The 19,086-nt window shown below is 37.5% G+C and overlaps 2 protein-coding genes across 3 annotated transcripts; one reads left to right on the plus strand and one right to left on the minus strand.

Annotated features, from left to right (window-relative positions):
- The first annotated feature begins 558 nt into the window (after positions 1 to 558).
- Positions 559 to 4,952, plus strand: thyn1 (thymocyte nuclear protein 1). 2 transcript variants are annotated; one of them, XM_061720385.1, is made up of 8 exons: positions 559 to 623; positions 2,773 to 2,831; positions 2,902 to 3,065; positions 3,142 to 3,210; positions 3,374 to 3,466; positions 3,538 to 3,633; positions 4,548 to 4,698; positions 4,789 to 4,952. In XM_061720385.1, the coding sequence occupies exons 2-8, from the start codon at positions 2,783 to 2,785 to the stop codon at positions 4,833 to 4,835; spliced, it is 669 nt and encodes a 222-aa protein (XP_061576369.1). In that variant the 5' UTR covers positions 559 to 623; positions 2,773 to 2,782; the 3' UTR covers positions 4,836 to 4,952. The 2 variants fall into 2 exon arrangements, with proteins under 2 accessions (XP_061576369.1, XP_061576370.1); XM_061720386.1 differs by lacking the exon at positions 559 to 623 and adding an exon at positions 628 to 654.
- Positions 4,953 to 6,776: 1,824 nt separating this feature from the next.
- Positions 6,777 to 17,419, minus strand: vps26b (VPS26, retromer complex component B). The gene is made up of 6 exons (XM_061719552.1): positions 16,693 to 17,419; positions 12,975 to 13,131; positions 12,630 to 12,794; positions 10,369 to 10,544; positions 10,126 to 10,268; positions 6,777 to 7,900 (listed from the first exon to the last, which is right to left on the minus strand). The coding sequence occupies exons 1-6, from the start codon at positions 16,913 to 16,915 to the stop codon at positions 7,763 to 7,765; spliced, it is 1,002 nt and encodes a 333-aa protein (XP_061575536.1). The 5' UTR covers positions 16,916 to 17,419; the 3' UTR covers positions 6,777 to 7,762.
- Positions 17,420 to 19,086: the final 1,667 nt, after the last annotated feature.

Genomic DNA, 19,086 nt, shown 5'->3' on the forward strand with positions numbered 1-19,086 from the left:
TTTTATTTTAATTACTAACAGAGCCGCTAGGGTAGCTGGGTAATGTAGTTGTATTTATATTGAAGGCGGGCTGACGTTCAACCCTTCACAATATGGGTCTGTTTGATTTTATCACCCAGTAATTACTTTTTGCTTTTGATGCTGAAATGAAAAAAACAATGCCAAAACGAATCCCGTTATAAACGTATGAGAGCAAGGTAAACAGTCTTTCTTTACGCCCTCTTAGATATTTAAACAAACAATTTGAGTAACATTTTGAATATATAATTTACAAAATCATGAATACACATTTGACACATGAAACAGAGTAAACACCAGGTAAATCATCTTTGCAGACAGACATTGTAGATGGTTTCTTGGTAGTAGTGTGAAGAATACGATTACTGACTATTACTTACCTGGCGGCAGAAACTGGTGAATAAATCGAGCGCACGCTTCCTTTTTTTTTTTACGTCACGTGTCGTGGGATTTTGGCGGGTCCTAAAGGCTGATTTATGGTTCCGCGTTACACCGACGCAGAGCCTAGGCCGTAGGTTACGCCGTACCCTACGGCGAGACCTACGTCTATTTAACGCGGAACCATACATCAGGCTTAACAGAGCAGCAGTGCTTCGTAGCAGAAGGTAGGATTAATGGAGTTCACATGCAGATCATGTATGGATTCTTACGTGTAACTGTAACTTTAAGGGTCACGTTTTCACGTACTGTTGTTGATATGATTTCCCACGTGATATCCTCCACTATTTAGCCTAGATGACCATAAGCTGGTTACAAGAGCAGAAACATTTATTTATTTATTTACTCATACATAGGCTTGCCACCCGTCCCTTGAAATACGGGGAATTAAAAGTTGCGTTCCGTATTGAACCAAGACGTATATTATGCTCTTATTTATTCATGTAATAATATACAGGTCAAGGTCAGAAAATTTGAATATATTGCAAAACTTCATTCGTAGTAAATTCAACTAAAGGTGAAGCAAATATATTATTTCCCACTACATGCAAAGTGAGATATTTCAAGCCTTTATTTGTTATAATTTTGGTGATTATGGCTCACAGTTTATGATAACCCCAAATAAAAAATAAATTAGAGAATATTTTATGAAATTAATAAACAACTCCATCATCAAAATGATAACAAATAAAGGTTTAACATATCTTGCTTTGCATGTAATAAGACTAGGTAATATATTAGTTTCACCTTTTAAGTTGAATTATTGTAATAAATGAACTTTTACATCATATTCTAGTATAATTATTGAAATAAATGAACCTTTACACCATATTTTAGTTGAATTATTGAAATAAATTAACTTGTACACCATATTTTAGTTGAATTATTGAAATAAATTAACTTTTACACCATATTTTAGTTGAATTATTGAAATAAATTAACTTGTACACCATATTTTAGTTGAATTATTGAAATAAATTAACTTTTACACCATATTTTAGTTGAATTATTGAAATAAATTAACTTTTACACCATATTCTTCACCTGTATGTATATTATACATCTGGGCTGATGTGGACATACGTAGCATAGGAGGCTATTTCAGTTGCTACTATGGTTGGCTGTCTGTACAGTCGTGCAAGTTCAATGCTATTAAAGCACTTTAAACTTTAAATCAAAGCATTTTGTTTTTTCATATAAAATAAACACATTGTTATGCAGTTTTGAAGTTTGGGGGCTTTTTTTTGGCTCCTGCGCTGGTGAAATCAGGGCGTCCCTTATTTCTATTTCTGAAAGGTGGCAACCCTACTCATACATGGTCGACATCAAATTCGCTTCACTTTGCTTATGCACAATACACTGCTTTGTTGGACAGCCAGGTAATAAAGCTGAAATTGGGTTAAAGGGGACCTTTACAAGTAATAATAAAGTCACTTTTATTATGTGCATTAGAGCATGTACAGTATTAGGTGTCTAACAGCACAGCCCTCTCCCTTGAGAGGGCGTAAGTTCACCAGTCTACACTAAAGGATACACTATGGAGGAGAGAGATGGGGGGCAGGTGTCTGACCACCACCCTAACACCATCTACTATAAATAGAGCTGTAAACATATGGTTGAAAAGGGCTCTTTTAAACAGAGAGATCTATACATTTTATATTTGGTATCATGAGCAAAGCATATCACATATTTTTCTTTTAAATTGAAGAAAATCAAGAGGCCCTTTGAAAGGAGACAAAGTCAAAATTTGTCTTTTTTTTTAGATCACACTAAATCTATCAATGAAAGTGCTTTGGGGAAAAATATGTGTAGAAATTCAAATTTAATCCTTCAACATGATTCTGAAGTTGAACTGAAACTAAAAATGTTAACTTTTTGCATAGCCTACTAAAGAGTTACTGTGGCGTGTACTGTGACTCTTAAATGTATTTTTCTGGTGTCTTATTGACTGAAAATGTTATTATTTGGGTAAAATGTCTGCAACACAGAGAGTTATTAGTTCTGTAGCTGAGGGTTCTCACCTCAGCGTTTGACAGAACATACTGAAACAACTCATATCCACAAAACAGTTCTCCAAGAAAGCAAGGCTTCCAAGCTGCTTGGAGATGCATTTTTCTTTTTTTAATTTGGTTTTGAAAGTAGAACTGTTTACTTGTGTATCCTAAAATCTTTGCACAAGATTATGTATGGATAGAAGAAGCAAAAATCACTTAATAATTGTGTAAAATGATCAGAGAAGCGTGTTGACATGTTGCAGGAATATACTAAGGTATATAGAGCAATATCCTGACTCAAACCCCTTGTGAATCTTTACAGGGTTTGAGCGATGCCACCAAAGAAAAGGGCCAGAGTGAGTCCAAGAACTGCAAGTTCAGGTAAGAAAACTAAATAGCAGAATAAAACATCAGGTGATGGTACTTTCTAATGGACGTTACACCAACTCAGGCAAAAATGACCATGAGGAGAAAGCTTCTTCAGCTGTCAAGAAGAGGAAAGCCTCAGTTGTGAAAAAGGAAGACGGTTCTGGATCCGCTGGCTCGCCAAATTACAACCACTGGTTAATGAAGTCTGAGCCCGAGAGCCGCTTTGAGAACGGCATTGATGTAAAGGTGCAGAACAGCATCCGTCACCACAGTTCATGTAAAATAGGCTGTTCTTGTCTGACCACAATGCCTCCTTCTGCAGTTCGGCATTGAAGAGCTGAAGGCGATGTCGGATCAGACCAGCTGCTGGGACGGTGTCCGTAATTACCAGGTGCAGCCAGAAATACAGCATCTGTAATGGAAATATGTTTATCAGAAGTGAAATGCTTACAAATTAGCACCGCAAAAAGCTTTTTGTCGTCTTAATCTAACCACAATGTTGTTGTTCATATCTGAAGAAAAGAATTAATTTCCCACTTTTGTTTCTTCTGCAGGCTCGCAATTTCATGAGGCAGATGAAAGTAGGGCAGCTGGCTTTCTTTTACCACAGCAACTGCAAGGAACCAGGAATCGCAGGAATCATGAAGGTGAGTCCCTCTGCTCCCGTTGACGTACGGCTCAGAACGGTCTTGATGTTAAGACGTGTTTCCTTGTTAAGATTGCGAAGGAAGCTTATGTGGATCACACGCAGTTTGACAAGAAAGATATCCATTATGACGCAGCCAGCAAACCAGACAACCCCAAGTGGAGCATGGTAAATAAGACACACTGTATGCACCTTCAGCACAAATGATTTGATTTTGATTTTTGATTTGTTCATTTGCACAACATAAAAAATGGTACAAAAGTTGAAATGAACATAAAAGCATGAAAATATGTGCAGGTGAGAAAGGAAGCCCTAAATGGGCTTATTCAAAGTTCTCACCAAGAAAATACGTTGTATTGAAATAATAGCAAGAACAAAAAACAAAAAACAAAAAAACAGCGTTCCAAAAAGATGGATATAAACAGACAATTTCTCGGTTGAATGAGTGTGTGTGCTTGCATGTGAGCATGCACATGTGTGTTTGTATGTGTGTGTGTGTGCGAGTGTATGTGCACGTGCAGAAGTGAGTCCACATTAAGTGGAAGCACTTCTAGACGCTTGGTCAATAAGGCTGGTCTTCAATCTCTGTTTAAAGCTACTAATAGACAGTGAAGATTTAGCAATAAGTATATGAGAATTCCAGAGTGAGGCACCTCTGTCTTTGATGGAGAACTGACTGCTATTGATACGACTGAATGAAGAATGGAGATCCTCAAATTGTCTGGTATTATAGTTATGAATTTGTGAATTGGTCTTAAAAAAATCTTTGAAGGTACTTGGAAGCATATTTGCAAGATAAGTGCCTTTGTAAATGAAAGCACATGATTGGAGTATGTTAATATCATAGATGGATAATAAATAAAAAATTTTAAACAAAGGGGCAGATGGGGCCAAATAGGAGGCAGAAGTAGCTATTCTTACAAACTTCTTTTGAGTAATGAGTAATTTGTGTAAATTTGATGAATATGTACTTGCCCAAACAATTTTGCCATAAATGAGATAAGGATAAATTAAACTGTAATAAATGATGATGATGATGATGATGATGATGATGATGATGAGCTGTCGTCCTGTTTTCTCAGGTCGATGTTCAGTTTCAAAGAATGACGACACGTTTTATTCCCCTGTCGGAGCTGAAGAAGTTCCACCTGCAGCATCGCGCCAGCGGGGGGCCTCTAAAGGACATGGCCCTTTTTACAAGGGCCAGGCTTTCTGTTCAACCCCTCACTACTGGTATATAAAAACATGTCACCCTTTTATTTCATGTCACAAGGTGCTGGCTCTGAACTGTTTTTTTGTTTTGTTTTTTTTTCCCCCTTACAGAGGAGTTTGACTTTATCGTATATTTGGAGGACAAAGATCCACTATGAAGATTTGCCATTTAAAAAAAGAAAAGACCTACGACTACTCAACAGACTGGCTGGTTGAAATGTTACTGCTGTAATCTTTTATGTTAATATTATTAAAGAAGTTTATCATGGCTCAGATTTTAATTGTGAGCTTCCTTTTGTTGGAAAAACAAAAAAAAAAAATAATCAGCCACTGCATGAGACCTTGAGACTATTGAGTGAAAGTAACAGGGTGGTGCAATATGATATATCATCTCCAGTGTGTAACTCTGGTTATTGTAGGTGTCGTTTTATTGCTCTTCAACTCGTAATTTGTGTGCAGGAGCGTAAGAGGCAGATCTTTACAGCGTCAGATGATTGTTAAATCTAAGTCTCACCATCAGAAAGAAGCTTTGTGCTCTATAAAGTTGCAGAGTAAGGTCAGAAGTGATGAGGAAGTGAGTAGTAACAGTAATATCCTGTTGGACATCCTGCCAAACTCATAACAGCATCTCATAATGCGAACAATTATATTACGATCACTATGCGCATTCTCCTGTAAAGATGTCTAAAAAACTTGGTCAGTGCTGTTTTGTTGCTGATTGGCTGATGGTTGTCCTTGCTGGTACTTTCCAAGTTAGAAAACAGAATACTAATACGTTCTGAAAAATGAACTTTCGAAGCAATACAAATGAAGAAAGTATTGGGTACAGCAAATAAGAGGAAAAGTGCAAAAATATTTTAATTTTGATAATTTTCTGTAAGCAGGAAAACATCATTTATAGGAAAACCTGCTAATCTAAAATACAATCATACAGACATGAAGCAAATGAGTAGCTATATGTGCTCGTGTTTACTTCAGAGAAACTTTTTTCTTTTTATAATTCTTTTATTTAAGAATAGAATAAGAATATATAATCAGTACTGTATTTTAAGAGGCTTCATATTCTAATGCAAATTACTATTTGAAAGTAACAAGAATTAAATTAATTGTGTTGATAAACTGCATCTGGTCTGACTGAAAAATATTTTTTTTAATCTTTTGATCTATGACAATGTCACAAAACACAAATTAAATCAGTTTGCTGTGATTACAAATGACTCAGTCAATTTTAAATAGAGTTGAGATTAATTTGCTGATGACCAATCTGGATGCTCTAAGGTTCTCTGTGAAAGTTCAAGACATTTTAAAGATTACACAATTTTGGATGATTTTCAAAATACACTTTGAAACAATTAAATTGAATGCATTTGTCATGTCACAACAAAGCTGATAATTCATATCCAAAGTGATGATGATGTTGTTTATAACAGCAACAGTCTAACAGCACCACTGCTGGATATAATATAGCTCCTCATGCAGCAACAGGACTATCTTACCTACTGGTGTTGCATTTGCAAACAATTTTGTATCTTTGCATTATGATTAATTGAATTATGCTAAATTTAAGTGCACAGAACGGGGCTTGTACATCTTACCACATTGTCCCATTAGAGGTGCACTTCTTTATGTCTTAGAGCAGGGGCTCACAGAAACTTTCTTGTGATATGTGGCCCAGGTCAATCTCACACCACTGCTGAAGAAGCATGTAGAATCATTTATTCTGTTATGATCAGGATCAATTAGTCCAATTTAATTTGATCATCCTTTTGTATCCCTGGACAACCGTTTTAATAGAAGTCAAAATGCTTGTCAACTTTTTTAAAACATGTTTTATATTTGTTTATCCCCAGCTCAGCTTGGGATAAACACAATTACTTTCTGTTGCTATTTACAGTAGTATATGTGGAGAAATCATTATAGCGAACAAGTAAAAATGATTGAAAATGTGCAGTTTTAAAAATAAGTCCTGTATTTTTAAATGTGAGTATTTTTATGAATATTAAAATAGAAGACAAATCTAAACCACTTAATCTGTTTCATTTGTGTTCAGGCTCATCACAACACATTTACTCCTTTTTGCAACACAGTCAGATCAGAGATTGTTTTCCATTTGGCATCAATTTATTGGACATTTGGGAACAGAGTACTTGATTAGCATTTTGCAAAAGATAGATAAGTCAATAAGTAATTTTTCTCTGGTTAAAAGACTAAAATCATGTTAGAGGCAGTAGAATTTCATTTGCTTAATACACATAGGCACGACTTCAAGTCTCTAATAAAGAGGATATAGAAGACTCCATACAATCAGACCTTAATACATATACTTTGACATCCTCTCCTAACACCACTGGAATGAGGTAAAGCACATGGACATGAAAGGTCATTGTAGCACTGTGTACTGAATAGTGAATGTATACAAGCTGGAACAGGATAATAGGTTTGACTGGTTTTATTTACAGCTAAAAAAAAAGAAAAGAAAGAAAACAATACGTGGGATAATACTTTAGCCTTCTTGCCCAGAAAAGGGAACAAAATATTCTGGTCTCCACTTTCACTATTTTTGTGCAATGACCAAGAAAAATGTGCTCCATATGATAAAGCAATGCAAAGTTAACTCTTATTTCTTACTCTTATAACAATGTTAGGAATGCACTCATTAAATGTGGAATGTAAGAGATTTGCTTGTTGAAACTTTATGACAATTTATTTATAACAACAAAGTGACCCCAAAAAAAAAAATCAACTTATCCCAAAAAAGCGTTAGAATGTAACAAACGTGATTTAAAAATGTAAGAATTTCATATCAGCAGACACTGCGACAGGTGATTAGTTCGATTTCCATACAGAAAAATAAAATGCATGAATGAGGAAGGACAGGAGCAGCCTGAAGCCGCTCTGAATGCCTCATACAAACTGTTTCATAATTGACACACAGTTTTAGTGGGTGCATTTGTCTCCCTTCTTCCTTCCTTTACCAGCAGCGGCTACAAACAAAACAGCTGACTCTCCATTTGTTGCACAGTTGACAGGTATCCGCCTCTCTCGCGCCGACACCGACAACTCCTGTGAGAGCAGGGCGGCGGCTCTAGCCGCTCTCCTCCTTTGCAGCCTGTTCCAGTGCGCTCTCTGACGCAGCCGAGCCCTCGAACCTCTGAGACGCGATGGCGGCCTGGTGGGACATGCTCTTCCTCACCACGTCTCCTTTCCTCCACAGCGTGATTTCCTGCAAAGATGGAGAAAATAAAAGGGTTTGGAAATGTATTTCAACAAATGCTGATCTTAATGTCCGAGAATGTCTATGAAAACTAAACTAAATTAAGAACTAATTTGTATTAGCTGAACAGATAAGCTTTTTTTCTTACTTAAATTTGGACTATATCAGCTACATACAGGATATTTTCTAGATGTCGAATGAAAATATCGCTGCATCAATAGAAGTAAATAAAAAGAGGCTGTTTTAACAGCGTGGACTGAATGTGACTGAAACAGTGTAACTGTGATGACAGAAACGCCACTGTGACGGTTCTAACACTAACAACATGTAGCGGATGTGCTGTACTAAAGCTGCTGCATTTGTTAACTCCTGTAATATGTTGATGACACATCTGTCATTACCCATTTTCACACGTTTATAAGAAACAACCTGGAAAGACGGCATGTTGGAATGCAGTTGTTAGTAGCATTTTCTGTGCACTTCTTGCAGAGATTTTCCACTCAGCACTATCCAAATATCTTTGAAAGACCTGGTGATAAGGTAACGTACAAATGTACAAGCTAATCTCCCTGAGAATTTACTGAAAATTGGTGCGCTTAATTATGACAGTCGCTACTTCGTACTCTTTTCTGAAGATTTGTAAGTTACTTTCCATCCATCTATTAAATTCCACTGACACAAGTTTGCGTCATGAGGGCAGCACCATAAGCAGACAGGCCTTCACTTCCCTTTCCCCAGCCAGCTCATCCAGCTCTTCCACGGGGATATTGAGGCATTCCCTACCCAGGCCAGAGCTTTACTCCTTCTAGTGCGTCCTGGAAAAAGCCGTGAATGGCAGAGCTTCTCACCCTCTCTCGAAAGGAGAGTCCAGCCACACTGAACACAAAACTCACATCAGCCGCTTGTATCTGGGATCTCATTCTTTTGGGGGTTTTATGAACAGTCAGTAATAAAAAGGCCGCCCTGACAGAGACAAACTCCCACCCAAAACAAATCTGACTCACTTCTACAAACGTACACCAGACTCTTGCTCTAGGGCTGCACGATTCTGGACAAAATGAGAATCACGATTTTTTTGCTTAGAATTGAGATCACGATTCTCTCACGATTTTTTTAAAATATTAAATTTATTGCACTTATTACTTTAACTTTGCAACAGCTGAACAAAAATATAATAACAATAAACATCTATTGTCTTCTTTACACAAACCTTTGAATAATTTAAACAATAATAACAATTTTGAACAATATTTGTTCCTCCCTGAGTTGAACACCCTTTCAGAAAGGGGACTTGTAACAGATCCTGTAGTTCTGAGGCAACAAATTATTCCTTTTGCTGCTATTAAGAAGCTGCCGATACAAAAGGTAAACGTTACAAAAAATATGATGGTGCCTGATAAAAGACTGGCATCAACTTTGTAACAGCTGACATTGAACATAAAAACAATAGACATCCAAAAAAAAAAAAAAAAAAATTAAATCGTCGTCATTTGGAATTGAGATTGGGTTCAAGCATGAATCGAGATCGCGATTTTTTAACGATTAATCGTGCAGCCCTATCTTGCTCCCTCTCTACAGAGACCAAATGGCCTGTAGCAGTGTCTCCAGAACCCCCCCCCATGTATGTGGCACCGATAAACACTTAGTCTCCCTGCACCCCAGTCTTCATACTTCAGGGTGTGTGAGCACATCTCCACCACATTTATCATGTGTTGAAACAACGATAAAAGCACTGCAGGATGGCTGCTTCAATCAACTCAATGCTTGCAGACAGTGACTGGATGTGATCCCGGGTCAGTCTTTTAAAAAGACTAATGAGCACTGAACGCACTGAGAAAATGTGAACTTTAAATGTCACATTATCTCTGCTTTTTTGTCGTATTGACAACAGGAACTGCACAAACACACAGCAGTTGTCCTGAAATGAGCTTCTGTATTCCTTGACTCCTTTAATATGATGGTGACACGTCTGTCATCATAACCCATTATCATGCATACAGAACAGTATGATACTGGCTTTGATCAGAGGGAATAAAACAGCCGTTTTAAGATGACCTGAATTAAAAAATTACTGGGGTATCTTAGATGTGGAACAAATACAGTTTTTGCAACCAAATGTAGTACATTTTAAGCCCATAAATACAAATTAGTGAGCCCATCACATGTTAAGTAAACTGAATATGTACAATATGTCTTTTCAATATTTCAGATTCCGCATTTTTTTGTTTTTTTACCTGTTGTTTGAAGTAGCGTCTTTCCTCTTCATCAATCAGCACCAGGTTCAGGTAATAGCGCACAGAGAACTTCTTGTTGATGTCTCGCATGGTCGGAGTCAGATCATAGCCAGCCAGAAATAATCGGATGGGAATGGACTCTCCTACAAGATCAAGTAAAATGGTAGGAGTTGGATACTTTTTTACTTGGCTTAACAGGTGACTCGTTTTAAAAGGATGTCACACTTTAAAATGTGTGTTTACCCCTGACTGGTGCTCCATCCATGATCTCGTATTTAGCAATAGTGTCATTTTCGTGGTAAACACTCGGGCCGGTGCCTGTTGTCTCACGTTTGATGATGTCGATCTCCATGTGCTTTATTTTGATCCTCACCAGCAGGAAATAGATTTTTCCAACAATTACATCTTTCAGATGATACCTGTTACAAAACAGAGCACACATTTAATTAGGATATGGGAGGAGAAAATAAACAAGATTCACAACTTTGAAGAATAGTTTTCTTAACACATTTTTTTTTACCCAATTTGGCACTGTTGCCTTGTCACGCATCTCTCCGGGCTTTTGTTTAATTAACGATTAACATGAAGCGCCAGGGTGCGAGTTTTATGCTGCTAAAATTAGCTCTTATTTTTAGAGTTAGACGTTTATTTAATATGAAGCAGCAAGAAATTCAGCAGGACACACAACCTGAAGGCAAATGTTTGTGCACATTTTGGACTTTAACATGTTCTAGGGAAGAAGTATGTGCAGGATGTTCATGTTATAACCGGGGCTCAAATCATCCGTCATCAAGCAGAGTTTAAAAAAGTTGAAGTAAGCTGCTGAACAAGACACATTTATTAGAAGTAATTATGTGTGTGTATATATTATATATATATATATATATATATATACACACACACACACATATATACACACACATACATCTCCAAGCTTCCATTTTTAATAGAGCGTTTTAGTAAAGGTATTTCATGACAAACTGTAGTCTGAACTTAAATTTTGGCACAGCACAAAATCAGCACTTCCAACAGTTTTAATGGCCTGCTTTTGACCGCGGATTCTAGTCATTCTGCTGTTAAGGAGCTCTTGGATCTTACCACAACCGTTGACAAGGTAGATGATGACCCTTTCATTTAGCCTCGACTTGTGTGTGGGCATTTTCAGGTACAGCCTTCAAGAGGCTCTGGTCATATTGTCAAAGAGGCGTTTCTATGTCCACCTGAGCCAGTGTTCCTCAGCTGCATCCCAACTGAACTATGACGTACCACAAGGCTCCATTTTGGGCTCTATTGTTTTTGCAGTATTTGTAGGAAGCTGAATAATGTTTTTCATTGTTTAATGATGATTTGCAGGTTTATCTACCCATACAGACATAAGAGTTATACTTTTGTTGAAGCTTTGTTTACCTGTCTTAAGGAAGTACAGTAGGGCTGAACGATTAAATTGCATTTGCGATAATATCGCGATGTGATAAAACGAGATTTTCTAACCGCAAAGGCTGCGATTTGACCAGTCACATGATCTGATCACGTGATCTGGTCACGTAATGTGCGAGTGAGCAGAGCGGGAAGAGCAGAGCCGGCAGGGAGAAAAAGCCAACAGTGCCGCGTAACCTAAATCTACCATGGCCTCAGTGTTAGGGCTCGGCCAGGCGGGGCTTTATAAATATATGGGCTTTATACATTTATTAAAAATATGAGCATGGAGTCAGTGTGGCGAAGAGCTGCGCGTGGCGACGAGCACGAGCTGGCGGACAGTGGAGTCGCGCTGTGAGCCACACCTGCAGCTCGTCAGCTCATCAGGAGCAGAGGTTAAAGAGCGGCTGCCAGTTGTTTATTGCTGGTTTGTTTTGTTAACTCTGAGCTTTGTTGGTTTGTTTGTTAGTTTGCTGGTGGTTTTTTTCTCCCTGTGATTTTTGAGTTATTTGTAAAGAAGTTCTGAGTTCCCTGTGAGGAAGGTTTTTTTGTTCCCTGTGGGAGTTTTTCTGTGTTTTTCTATTAAACTACGCCTCGTTTTGGCTAAAGTTTAACCCGGTTTGGTGTCGTGCGATTGGGTTCAGAGAGAACGACCCAACAGGAACTTGAAAAAATAAATCGCATATTAAATCGCAATCGCAATATTAAGGAAAAAAATCGCAATTAGATTATTTTCAAAAATCGTTCAGCCCTAAAGTAAAGTCATGGGTGGAGAGGAACTTTGTTACATGAATAATAATTAAAAAAAAGTATTTCATCCATCCAACATTTCAGACATGTGTCATAATGCTGCTGAGCCAATTACATTTTGCTGCAAACAATTTGTGAGGAATCTTTGTGTGGTTTTTAACTAAAAAAAAACTGATTTTATCACCTACGAAGATCAGCTTTTTTCCAACTTAACAGACACTTAAGCAAAGGGAAGGCCTTGCTAAAGGCCTAGCTTATTTGTGCTTTTACATTAAACCAACTTGTCTATGCCTGACTGTGTGTGAAAAAACAGACTGTTGGATCCCTGCAAGACTTACTTGGATTTATTATACTCAAACTCAATGTGGAGACAGTCTTCAATTCCAACTTCCATCTTGATGGAGGAGTTGAGTTCAGGGTAGGTGCTCAGTGTGTGGACAACAATGTCCATCTCTTTTGTGATGTCATTTAGTCTTCTTACCACCGTGGCACGAAGAAAGTATCTGAAAAGAGATCAAACACAGGCTGGTGTCTAACCCAAGATGTGCTACAAGTGAAGTCTGGGCAACTACAGGGGTCAAATGTTAATTTTAAATGTAACCTTATGAAAGACAAGTTAAAGAGTAACTCTTAGAGTCACTCATCTCACTCTCTATAAAAGAAGAGTAAATGATCAAACTTGCCTTAGCTTGACGTTCTGGCCTGTGTAGGACTCGTAGGGTTTCTCAACATGGGTGAACTCAAAGTCGAAGGTCTGCGACTGAGTTATTTCACCGGGCCTCGCAAGATCTTTCACCAAGGAAACAAATTCATGATGGTTTCCTCTGTCGTAATACAGCTCTAGAAAAGTGTGATGAAACAGTTACATTAAAATAATTATCTGGTGAGATTTGTGCATAAGACTGTGACAAGTGATTTCAGTCAAAGAGTAAAATGTGTCACAAAACTTTACGTTCAATAAAAGCTGACGCCCTGTTACAGCATTGATGAAGGTTACTACAAAGACATTTGAATCGATCAATAATTCTTAAACTATGAGCAAACAGTGTAATTATCCCCATATAATTTCATTTAGATAAAACATTATAGTCTATTTTTCATCAATGACTTCTTAAAAAGTATTAAAAGAAGTAGCCTGGCCTGCCATCCCAATAGTTTTAAGAATAAATCTAGTTTCTCTGAATAAAACTTTGATCTCTGGGAGGCCGTAGCAACGGATGAAAACGAAACTGCCTCTGGATACCCAACCAGGGGAAGGAACATGACAACTATACTTAAAGGGGACCTATTACGGCATCTAATACCTATTTTAAACAGGCCTTGAATGTCTTAAAAACAAGCTTTTGATTGTTTTTGCTAAATAAATTAGAAATTCAGCCTCTGAGCCATGTCTTTATCTTCCCAGTCTCTAACCTCCTTATCATTGCGGGATTATGGGTGGGTGGGGAGGCTATGATAATGAGGCACTGTGCTGATTGGCTGCCTGAATGACGCGATACACCGCTACGAAAAAATGGTGGAAGCTCCGGCCGGCGGAGTTAGTTGTGGGTGTGGTTTCACACATAGGAGGCCGACCTATGTAAATCGCATTTTGGTTACGTAACGACGGGAGCAGAATCTTAACGGCTCGTAGATCCACATCACACTGGATGGCTCATCCGGGCGGCTGTACAGACACTGCAGAATTTGGTTGCTTTCCTCCTTCTCTGAGTTGGCAGGCTGAGGGGAGACCACTTTATATATGTTAAAGCAAGAAAAAACAAGTTTTTCATAATAGGTCCCCTTTAAATTTACAAAAGACACCCAAAATTGTTGGCAGATGAGTCAGAACACCGGTAAATGACTGTTGTGGTTTTGCAGTGAAAACGTGGCAATCCCAAGTATTATTAGGACTTATGCCGTCATCATAGTTGTCTTGAATTGTGGCTCTTGGAGGCTCCTGTATAAGTCATATAAAGCCATCCCAACCCTTTCGCTACTGTTTTGCTGTGTTCTGTGATGGTTTAAATAAGTTTGAACAGGAGGGCTGCCAGACCAATTGAGAATTAGCGCAAAACTAACAAGTATGGTTGGTCAGACTACAAAAGGAGGGTATAAAAAAAAAATAATGGGGTAACATTTTCTTTGTTGTTTTTTTGTTTGTTCTTTTTAATCAAGGGTACTTTAAAGCAGCACAATGTAACTTTCAGCTTTTGTTGAGTTTGGCGGCTCCTTTGGACAAAAGCGGTAGTGCTTTACCAGTAGTGTGGAAGGGTTCCTACCATGATCCTCAAAGTTACATAGTGCCAGTGAAGGCGATACAGACCACTCAGACCATGACAGAGGTTCATTAAACCTGTTGTAAGTTGATGTACCATCACAATGACTCTGGAAGTATTATATTAAGGTGGAAAAGTTACATTGTGCTGCTTTAAACTTTGGAAAATCAATTGAAGTGTATTCCACCAGCCAGTAATGCTGTCCACGGGGAGAATATATCTACTTAAGCAAACAAAAACAATGCACACATTTGCTGCATTTCAAACAAGTGTCCCTACTGTTCCAGAGTATACTTAGAGAAAAAAATACAGATAAATATATACATTTTAACAGATAATGAATAAATATAACAAAATGTAAAAAAGTAAAACATTAACAACCATAAATGTGTCCCTGATAATTAGATTGTCGTTTATTTCTCCCTTCAATGGGGAAATTCACTTTTATTCACATTTATTATAGTCCCTGGTTCCAGCAGTATAAATGAATAGTTAACAGCACTGTGGGCGTGTTAAAAAGACAATCTAAGCTCAGCAACTTTTGCTTCACACTTATGGTTATTGCATCATTATATATTTTTGTGATGGCAAAAAAAAAAAAAAACATTTTGGGTAACACATTAAATTCTCCTCATGCTCACTAAATAATCAATATAAATCACTGAAAAATCCACGACAATCAACCACTAGTTGAAATACTTTAAGAAAAATTCCAGTTACATATTTTAACCTTTTTTAGAGACTATTTCCAGATTCTTCAGTGTTTTATTTGATAAAAATAAATACATTTATTTTTATTACTAATTTTTTATGAAGTTTTATACACAGGTTACCTTTTATACCCAGTACTGTGCATAGTCATATAGTTGTACATTCTGTACCTGTATCCCCAACCATGCTGCTGTGACACAGGAATGACACAGTTTGGGATCAATAAAGTAAAATCTATCTTTCTTTTTATCCATTGAGGGACATTTAAGTTATCATGGACCAGGTTTGCACAGAAAACTCGCAAAATGTTGAGATCCTCTGCCTTCAAACACCAGGACCCTGGACCACATTACACCGGTCATGAAATCGCTACACTGGCTTCCAGTGAGTCAAAGGATAGAGTTTAAAATCTTACTGCTGGTCTACAAAGACCTGAATGGTCTTGGACCAAAATACATGGTTAATCTGTTAGTTCCTATGAAGCTCCCAGACCCCTGAGGTTCATCTGGATCTGGTTTGTTGTGTGTCCCAAGAACCAGAACCAAGCAAGGTGAGGCAGCGTTTAGTTATTCTGCTCCTCACCGGTGGAACAAACTTCCTGTAGACCTGAGGTCTGCTGCAACTGTCAGCTCCTATAAATCAGGCCTAAAAAAATTACTGTTTACTCAAGCGTACTCCTAAATTAAATACTTACCTGCTGTACTCTACTGCCCTTACTTTTTAACAACATTATTTTACCTCTTTTCTTATAATTTTATTTCATTTATTTGTTATTTAAGCATACTCTTAAATCAACAACTTGTGCTTTTTATTATTTTACCTCCTTTTCTCATAATTTTATTTCATTTATTTGTTATTTAAGCATACTCTTAAATCAACAACTTGTGCTTTTTATTATTTTACCTCCTTTGCTCATAATTTTATTTCATTTATTTGTTATTTAAGCGTACTCTTAAATCAACAACTTGTGCTTTTTATTATTTTACCTCCTTTTCTCATAATTTTATTTCATTTATTTGTTATTTAAGCGTACTCTTAAATCAACAACTTGTGCTTTTTATTATTTTACCTCCTTTTCTCATAATTTTATTTCATTTTATTTGTTATTTACTGTCTAATTATGTCTTGCTGCTTTTAATGTGGATGTAAAGCACTTTGAATTACGCTATATAAATAAACTTGCCTTGCCCTGTACTTCCCCTTTAAGCTGCTAGCGTAGACATTTAGTACATTTTTCATGTTTTGCGACATCATTTAGCTCAAACCTCAATCCACTCTTGTCACAAAGCGCTGCAAATCGACTTGTCTTTTAAATATGTACCCACTGCAGCAGAGGCTTACATCAAAAACACAAATCCAATAACATAAATCTTCCCCAGGGGGGAATGGTCTTATCTTTGTTCACTTTAAACACTAAACTGTCTCTACCCACCTATCTGGCCCACAAACTCGATCTTGATGCCGTGGTGCTCCAGCCTCTTCCCGGGGTTCTTCAGCGTCACATTCACCTTCCCACTGACGGTCTCTCCGTCGTAGAAGAGGAAATATTTATCTTTCTTGCCATCTTCAGTCTTGTGTTCAGCCTTCTTCCTCGTCTCGGCGTCATTGAGGACTACATCGATCTCTGCACTCTGTCCAAAACTGAAGAAACTCATCCTTAACGCCTGTTTTTGAGTCAATCCTTATTATATCGCATATATTCTTATCTGCTGTGACGTGACTGGGACTTTAGTGAGAGAAAACTAGTGCAAAGATCCTGCCAATAATACACACACCCAGGCCGTGAGAGTAAGAGCTCGGTTCCCTTTTGGAGCAGGAATTACAGCGAGAGACATTAAGAAAAGAGTAAATTCAAAGATAATTCACAAAGTCTTCACTAGTAGGCTACATGTCCGAACTAACGTCAAACTAGTGAATACGAAGCGAACATGCTCAGTGCTACGTCCATCGGAAAATTAGCAGTTTCTTTTTTTCCCCTCGGCTGAAACTATTGACACCATTAAGCCGTCTACGAAAAGGTTATTAGATAAATCTCGGCTAAACGTGACTATAACTTGGGTTTAAATTACATGTTTGTGCTCTGAAAGAGCAGATAGTGAGCGATACAGATGAAACGTTAGCATACGCTGGCTGTGGTTCAACCGACTACTTCCGGGTGGCCTTTTCTCCAAAATAAAACCGGAAGTGAATGATAAAGGCTGATTTATGGTTCCGCGTTACACCAACGCGTACCCTACGGCGAGTGCTACGCCGCATCCTACGGCGTAGGTTCTGCGTCGATTTAACGCGGAACCATAATTCAGGTTTAAGATGTTTTTTTTTTTTTTTTTGTCTTTAGGTCTAACACAGTCAGAGGTGTCAAAAGTATTCACATTCATTACTCAGGTAGAAGTATAGATACTAGAGTTTAAAAATACTCCTGTAGAAGTTGAAGTATCAACTCAAGTAAAAGTATAAAAGTACTGGTTTCAAAACGACTTAAAGTATAAAAGTAAAAGTAAGGTAAGGAAAAAGCCATTAAGGACAAAAGCCATTGAAAATGAAGCATCTTAGTATAATGCTAATATATTAAAGAAGCATATATGTGTACTATTGAGCATTAACATGTGTTTCAGAGAGCTGAAGATATGATGACTAGATGTCTATAAGTATTGTAATGGTGCAAAAAGTCAAACTTCAGAGCCATGTTATCTTTTATCCTAACCTTTATTGGAATGTACATCCAAGTTTAGTTGCAGGAATCTGAGGGAACGGATGTAAGAACAAAACTGGACAAGAACATCTGAAACAACCACAACCAAATTCACTCTATCCGGACGGAGCAATTTAACTGGATAGTTTTTTTTTAAAGGCCGAAATGAAATAGAGTAACGAGACTGTTTTTAAAATGTAAGGAGTAAAAAGTACAGATAATTGCGTGAAAATGTAAGGAGTAAAAGTAAAAAGTTGTCTGAAAAATAATTACTCCAGTGAAGTATAGATAACCAAAATTTCTACTTAAGTAAGGTAACAAAGTATTTATACTTCGTTAGTTGACACCTCTGAACGCAGTCTATTTTTCTCACCAAACCTAAATTTTCAACATCTAAAAATAAATAAATAAATAAAAAATCTTGCGTGTGGGCATTGTTTTAGAGCTTCCCTGCTACTTTTGCACAGTTTTGTGAAATAGTTTTTGAATTCAGAATCAGAATCATGTTTATTTGGCCAAGTCAGGTCAAGACAAGACATGGAATTTGACTCGGTTACTTTTGCTCATTCTACAGAAGGCAAAGGCAAAGGCAAATGTATTTATAAAGCACCTTTCAGATGATGAGCATGGACTCAATGTGCTCAAATACATAAACAAACAAAATTACAGGTTTACAATAACAGAAACAGACAAAATTTGGGATCTTCCATTTTAACAAAAGTGCGATCACTAAGCCAACCATGTAGAGTATAAATCAAATCAAATCCAATCAAACTTTAAAATAAAGCACCTTTCATGCATAGAATGCAGCACAAAGTGCTTTACATAAAACAAATACAAACATAAAACGTATTAATGCCCCCCTCCCCGCACACACACAGACAGACACAAGCACACTGCAATTCACCCATGTTACACACACAGACACGTACGCAGACACACAGTGTAGACATGGCTGAGCACTGAGGATCCAGGTGAGGAAACGGTATCAGGGAGCCGTCCACGGCAGGAGGTCTCATAGCCCGCAGCTACAAGGGTTTTATTCAAATGTTTACTCAAATGTTTACTCAAATGCCTGTGCAAAAAGGTAAGTTTTTAGTCTGCTTTTGAAAGAGGTCACTGTTGGAGCAAACC

Source organism: Cololabis saira, chromosome 4 (assembly GCF_033807715.1).
Source record: "Cololabis saira isolate AMF1-May2022 chromosome 4, fColSai1.1, whole genome shotgun sequence".
NCBI classification, from domain to species: Eukaryota; Metazoa; Chordata; class Actinopteri; order Beloniformes; family Belonidae; genus Cololabis; species Cololabis saira.

Excerpts from the sequence above, each read along its gene's own strand:
- thyn1 (XM_061720385.1), top strand. The coding sequence starts at position 2,783 with ATGCCACCAAAGAAAAGGGCCAGAGTGAGTCCAAGAACTGCAAGTTCA. Across the intron at positions 3,066-3,141 it reads AGAACGGCATTGATGTAAAG|TTCGGCATTGAAGAGCTGAA; the intron begins GTGCAGAACAGC and ends CTCCTTCTGCAG. Across the intron at positions 3,467-3,537 it reads GAATCGCAGGAATCATGAAG|ATTGCGAAGGAAGCTTATGT; the intron begins GTGAGTCCCTCT and ends TTCCTTGTTAAG.
- vps26b (XM_061719552.1), bottom strand. The coding sequence starts at position 16,915 with ATGAGTTTCTTCAGTTTTGGACAGAGTGCAGAGATCGATGTAGTCCTC. Across the intron at positions 13,132-16,692 it reads CGAGTTTGTGGGCCAGATAG|AGCTGTATTACGACAGAGGA; the intron begins GTGGGTAGAGAC and ends ACACTTTTCTAG. Across the intron at positions 7,901-10,125 it reads GACGCTACTTCAAACAACAG|GAAATCACGCTGTGGAGGAA; the intron begins GTAAAAAAACAA and ends CCATCTTTGCAG.